The sequence below is a fragment of the Charadrius vociferus genome, unplaced genomic scaffold, assembly GCF_000708025.1.
Source record: "Charadrius vociferus isolate BGI_N301 unplaced genomic scaffold, ASM70802v2 scaffold54, whole genome shotgun sequence".
Classification (NCBI taxonomy): domain Eukaryota; kingdom Metazoa; phylum Chordata; class Aves; order Charadriiformes; family Charadriidae; genus Charadrius; species Charadrius vociferus.
In genome coordinates, this window is record NW_009648350.1 from 2,858,204 (window position 1) to 2,864,576 (window position 6,373).

Sequence of the window (6,373 nt, forward strand, 5' to 3'; positions counted from 1 at the left end):
AGGACCACGAAATCAAGCCCATTTGCGACGCCATGGAGGAGTGAAACGATGAGGGACGAAACAGAGCCGGCGACCAGCTCCAGGCTGGTTCCCAAATTGCTGCATCCTCCTGCAGAAAGCCCCTGCCCGGGGGTGCCCACCTTTGCAAGCAGAGCTTCTTACTAACGTGCACCTGAGGTCTAAGTCCTCAGCATTCGCTTTGGTCTTCCCCCAAAGCAAGCCCCTGCGAGGCCACCCGTAACTGTGGCAGTCATCCCAGAAGGGGCTGCTGGAGAAGTACGTGGCTGTACAGCGACACGGGGCTTCTTCACACACCAGAGAGGGGAAAAAAGAAAGAAGCACGTACATGCTTTGGAGCGTGCAGCTGCCAATGTCGCATATGACCCCGGCTCAACGATAGCATGGAAGAGACCCAAAGCTATCATGGTTTCTGGGGGACAGGTTAGGCACTGCAAGAACATCTCCAGGAGCTGTAATGGCACTTTGTGCTTCATGTAGCATTTTTATTCTTTTTTGGAGCACAACAAAACTCTAAGCAGAGAGTCAAGGGCAATAGTTGAGATCCTGGCTGATTTACAGACACAGAGACAGCAGTTTCCTCCTGGGCGTGGAACAGTAAAGCAGCTACACAGCTGGAAATAAAGCTTGAGTCCCACCAACTCAAACTCCTCTGTTACCGCCACAACACCAAACACTGCCTCCTGCTCTGAATGCCTTGCTGAGAACTCCCCTCTCCCACACACCTTTCCACCAGCCCTGAAGAAAACAGAAAGAGATTGTGCTAGTAGTGGTGGGTGAGATATCTAAAGCTGAGCAGTGTGAACACCCTCAATGGAATTGCTGCATTCTAGTTAATTCTTCAAACCCACTGTTAAGGTCCCTCCCAGCTCCTTGGATTTATATCCACCAATGGCCAAAATCCCTTATTGAAGAGTCTTCCACTCCTTTGCATGCATCTGAGGTTGCCTTATCGACAAGCACTGGCAACACAGGCTGAGCTAGTGCAGCGCTATCAGAAAATGAAGGCAACATGTTGAGGCATGCACAGACTGCAGCTAAGAAGGACCTTCAGCATTTTAGAGCTGTGTTTTAGGGGGCAGAAAAGGGTGTTCTGTATCCTTCTGTGTCCTCTTGCCTCAGTCCTGGTTTAACAAGCCCCCTTCAAGGCACACTCTTAGTGGACAAGTCACTAGTAGAACATACATCTGTCCTTCTCCACTCAAACATTAAATTATAAACTAAGGCTTCTATGATTTCAACCTCTTTTGGATCCTAGCTACAGCACACCTGTAAACAAGATAGGAGGCTAAGAGCCTTAGCATAAATGGGACATGCCCTTCATGCTGCAGCCTAGTTAAACTCCAGATTAGTCCAGTGTTTTGACAATTAGGTTCCTAGCTTTAGTCAGGGAGCTGACGCGCTGTAACTCTAGTGGCAGTGTGAAAAAGCAGCTGCTAAATGCAGCAATGAAAAAAGACTCCAAAAGGATGAGAAGCACACAGAGGTGATACAGCCCCCAGCAATATAAAAAAGTAAAAAAAAAAAAAATAATAAAAGGAAATATAATTAAAAGTAGCCTGTGCCAGGGAGCAGGGGAATGGCCTACACTGGAGCTACCAACCCATTCCACTAGTCACCCCAGAGACAGCAAAGACAACAGCAATGCGCTGCTGCGTGAATGTCACACAATGGTCCTGCCACAGTATGAGAGTTCTGCTGCTTTCTGGAGGATCAGTACACCTGGACTCTGGAAAATTCAGCTGAAACAGGAGCCACTGTGGCTGCTGGATACCCTGATGCTTGCTGAACTCCAGCCAGGGGGCCCACGCCTGCAGGTGCCTGTGGATCAGTCGGGCACACGCGCTGCGGGGGAGAGAACTTGCCCAGCTGGCAGCACTGTCCAGGTGAGGCTCCAGGGTGGGTCTGCACATAACACTCTCCGAAGGCACCTCTGGCTTGGTAGGGAGAAGAAGGGACGCCGTGTTCTGCAGCATGGCTGGGCTGAGATCCCTCGTGTCCCAGAGCATGGCCACATCCCGGAATACAGCTGTGTTGAAACCCCTGGCTCTGAGCATTGGGGTGTTGCATCTGGAAAGCAGGAACAGCTGGAGGCGAAGAGCAGTAGTAGCTTTGGGTGGGGTAGGCACCCAGTGCGGGGTTAATCCTAGGCAGGAAGAAAATAGAAGGTTACACTGTGTTCAGAACTGGCATTGCCTAATTAGCACTGGAAGTGCCCTGGGGGTGATTTGCTCCAGACCAGCGCTCAGAAAGGTCACCGCAATCCATCAGAGAGATTCACAACAAGAGAAGCTCTTATTATAAGCAGCACTTGAGTAAAATAGGTTTACTGGCCTCCCAGGACAGATTTTCCCACTCCCAACCCACACCAGTTCCACGCCCATTGAATGAGCGTGGTTCTCGGCCCCGAGTCTCTGTGCAAGGAATACGCAAGCCAAACTGCAATGTGCTTTAAGATTTCCATACGCATCCTCCCTGCCTTCCACTGAATGACACATCTGCTAAGTTATTAATCAGGAGAAGTCACAGCTGCCAAGTGTTATTTATCAAAAAGCCATAAAGGCCTTTGGTGTGAGTAAGAGCCCAGGGTACAGAGCAAAAAGGGAAGGAGGAGAGAGTTATGAATAAAATTAATCATTCAGAAGCAAGGTCTAGAAACTGCCTTTGCCAACAGAAGGCATGACTCATCCTACTGAAACGTATCGAGAGAGAGGCAATCTGCCTAGAAGCCAAAGCCTCTGGGACTTCAGGAGTACTGCTCAGCCCACGCACAACACTAAGATGAGTGCTGAGAATCAAGACAATATTCATGAAGACCATGACCGCCAGATTCCCAGCAAGAATAAGAGACTGGCTCATGCTGGGGTTTTGGGGCTTGTTTTTGTTTTGGTTTGTTTTGTTTTTATGTGGGGTGTGGGTTTGGTTTTGGTTTTTGTTTTGTTTCATTGTAGACACAAACACGATGTCAAAGCCTGGACCTCCTAGAAATGTCTCCCATCTGGTGACAAGTTGATGCCTGAAGTCTTATGAAAATTGGGAAAAAAAACCCCAAAAGCTAAGCCATCAGGAGCTCTTACTTGGCAATAAGACTCAAAATAATAAAAATTAAGCCCCAGAAGCACATATAGAACTTGTGCCTAAGACACAGAGGCATGCAAATTTAGCGGCAGAAATGGAAACATCCTAGAAACACCTTCCCACGCCCTGCTTGATAGTCAAATGTTTATGTAAATACCTTTGAGCCAGAACAGTCTCTTTCTGTCATCTCACCTAAAGAAAGCAGGTTTAGACACAGAGCTGAGATGCTGTGCACAACAGCTATTAGCAGAAGCATTAGACTGATGCAGACACAGGCTCAGCATGTAGCAAGACAGTCCCTCCTCCCAAAAGCAGCCCTTGCACAGAAGGAAGAGTGTGAAAACACAAATGCTGCTCGATCTGCCTGACCTCCCTGGCAAGCACACACACGTTTGAGTGCCCTAATGGATCTGGGGTACACTCCTGCTGCAGGCAAGTGTTTCTTTTAGGGTCTCCCCAAGGCTGAGGGCAGATGCAAACACTTGGGAATTCTTCCACTTCAAAGAACCGTTTACAGTGAGCTGACGGCTTATACAATACATAGAATTTAACCCCTAATAGAAAACCATTCTTCCTCTGTGAAATTGAAATGACATCTTAGAACAGGGAAAAAATTGACCTACATTTCCAAGCTTTTTAGAATACAAGTGAGTTCTCATGGCTTATAATATACACAAAATTAAAACCATTCCTGAACACCAGCCACAGCCCCCAAGGTTTCTTTTCAGTAAAGCAACCTTGTCTTGACACTGAAAATATGCATTCAAAGGTCTACATTGAACTTCATGACACGTTCAATTTATAATGCTCCGCTTCTACATAGATTTGGACACCACTCGATTCACAGCATTCCTGGGAGACAAGGTGGGGCAAAGAAAGATAAAGATCACGCCCCAAGGAGCAATACAGCCAGGAACAAACACCAGAAGTCCTAATTTAGGGCAGAACTGCACGATTTAGCTTTCACGTCAGCCAAGCTGCAATACCTTTACATGTGTACACACTGCCCTTGCAGCAAATGAGAGGCCTTTCACCTCAATTTAGCTTTCACTAAAAGACCTGGTTGAGTTAATGTGTGACAACGTATTAGTTGTATTAGTCTCAGTAATGTCACCCATGTAGCATCAACGGGTCAGGATGTTCCCCTTAACACCCGTGATATGAACACAACAAGCACAATACAGCTTTTAAAGGTGATTTAATGCCTCCACTTATTACCTTCAGATGTCCCTACATCATAAGATACAGTAACTCCTGTACTTACTTGCTGCTTTCAAAGGCTCTTCTCTCAGCTAAGGACCCTGGGATATATTTGAGCCCTGGTATCCTCTTTAGCAGCCTGAAAGGGAACACTCGGTCCAGCTTAGAGCTCACTGACTCCGGAAAATCCAAGCAGAAACAGTAACCAAAACCATCTGAAGGCAGCAGCACGTTAAGGAGAACTGCAGACAAAACACATTAATTTCTAACACAGCCACACACAATCCCGCTCTGGCCACAAACCACTTTCCCTGGAGAATTCTCCCAGTTCTACCCAGCGCCACCTTTACAGACCATCACCCTTCTCAGCTCCATCTTCTCTGCGTGCACTGAAGCCACAGGGGAAGTGGAAACATGAGGTGAAAAACAAATGCTGAACTGGGTGTGGTGAGGACCAGCAAAGCCAGTGAGAGTTTAACGCAGAGGAAGAGCCCAGGAAACACTGTAGAGTCAGTGCATTTCGGCAACGAGAACCGCAGTACATCCTCCCCGCTGTGAACCAGTGCACTTGGAAAGGATACATGCTTCCCCAGCTAGAAGCCCACACAGGTTACTCAAGAGAGAAGAGCGGGGGATAAACCACGCTATGCAGAGTATAAACCATGGCACCAGCACCACTGGAATTCTAACCCCAAAAAACATAGTACTCTTCATCCGTGAGCGGGTGGTGGAGACACCCAACGTAGCAAAAGCTACTGGCATGAATCCTTTGGCATCTTCCACCTCTGATACCCTCGAGACAATGGTCTCGAGTAAGAGGTACAGAAGGGCAGAGAGGACGGCGAATGCGATGGTGAGGAAGCAGTGCTTTGCAGTGCCAACGTTCTTCTCAAAGCTGCCAGCAAAATACCAGATGATAACAGCACCACAGGTCAAGGATATCATGTCTTCGTAGACAAAGATGTAGGTAATCAACCTGTGAACTGAGCACACCAGCACATTAGAAAGGCAGAAGCAGCAATGAATTTGTTTTAAACCACTACAAGGACATGCTTGAGCAGAGCGAGAGTGCGCCTACAGGATTAATTAATAGCTTTCATGTCTATCCTGGTGTAGAAGAGAAGGAACTTGGGGCCTTCAAAACCAGGCGTAAATAACCAAATGGAGTTAAAACAAGTGCTATCTTGGGTATGGCAGACATATGGACTGACTCTTGCTGCTTCCTGGGAAGCTGCCTGGAAAAAAGCAACAGTATCTGTAGTAAATTTCAATCTCATTAAAAGAGAAGGCAAGAGACCTAAAAATGACTGTTACAGTAACTATGATTTTGCTCAAAAGATAAATGCTTCTTAAACTGCCACAAGGCTGATTTTTCTCACAAAAAAAAAAAACCAAACAAACGCCTGGAGGTTATCAGCCCTCAGAAGAGCTCCCAGGCCCTCTGGTTAGCCATTCTCCTGGACACTCAGTGAGGACTGAGGTAATTCTCCACCTCCCTCATCAATCTCAGTCCCATAGCCAGCAAAATAGCAGTTGAAAGTATAACCTGGTGCAACCTGACTGCCCGCCTGGAGACATGCGAGGAGATGGTGGAATTGACCCATCGTCTCCGAGCACTGTGCTGCTAAAAGAAATCACTGCACGGAGGTGAGCAGGAGCATGGGAATTAACAGTGTGATAAAAATCATTCTAGGAATACCATAAGGTCTGAGGAAAGCAAATCCCTCAAGCTCCAAGCAGCATACCCCCACTCTACATAGTACCAAGGGCCAGAGATCATAGAACGGTTTAGGTTGGAAGGGACCTTGAAGATCATCGAGTTCCAACACCTCTGCCAAGGGCAGGGCCACCTCCCACCAGCCCAGGTTGCTCCAAGCCCCGTCCAACCTGGCCTTGAACACCTCCAGGGATGGGGCAGCCACAGCTTCTCTGGGCAACCTGCGCCAGGGGCTCAGCACCCTCAGAGTAAAGAATTTCTTCCTAATACCTCATCTAAATCTCTCCTTTGTCAGGCAGGGGCTAAGGGGGTATCAGCTTGATATAGAGGGGTAGAGATGGATGCCCAGCAGGCTCGGTG

General features: G+C 47.7%; 1 protein-coding gene across 1 annotated transcript; it reads right to left on the bottom strand.

Moving 5' to 3' along the window:
* Nucleotides 1-1,276: 1,276 nt before the first annotated feature.
* On the bottom strand, nucleotides 1,277-5,900 carry RHBDD2 (rhomboid domain containing 2). The gene is made up of 5 exons (XM_009885206.1): nucleotides 5,789-5,900; nucleotides 4,878-5,279; nucleotides 4,361-4,511; nucleotides 2,046-2,164; nucleotides 1,277-1,287 (listed from the first exon to the last, which is right to left on the bottom strand). The coding sequence occupies exons 1-5, from the start codon at nucleotides 5,898-5,900 to the stop codon at nucleotides 1,277-1,279; spliced, it is 795 nt and encodes a 264-aa protein (XP_009883508.1).
* Nucleotides 5,901-6,373: the final 473 nt, after the last annotated feature.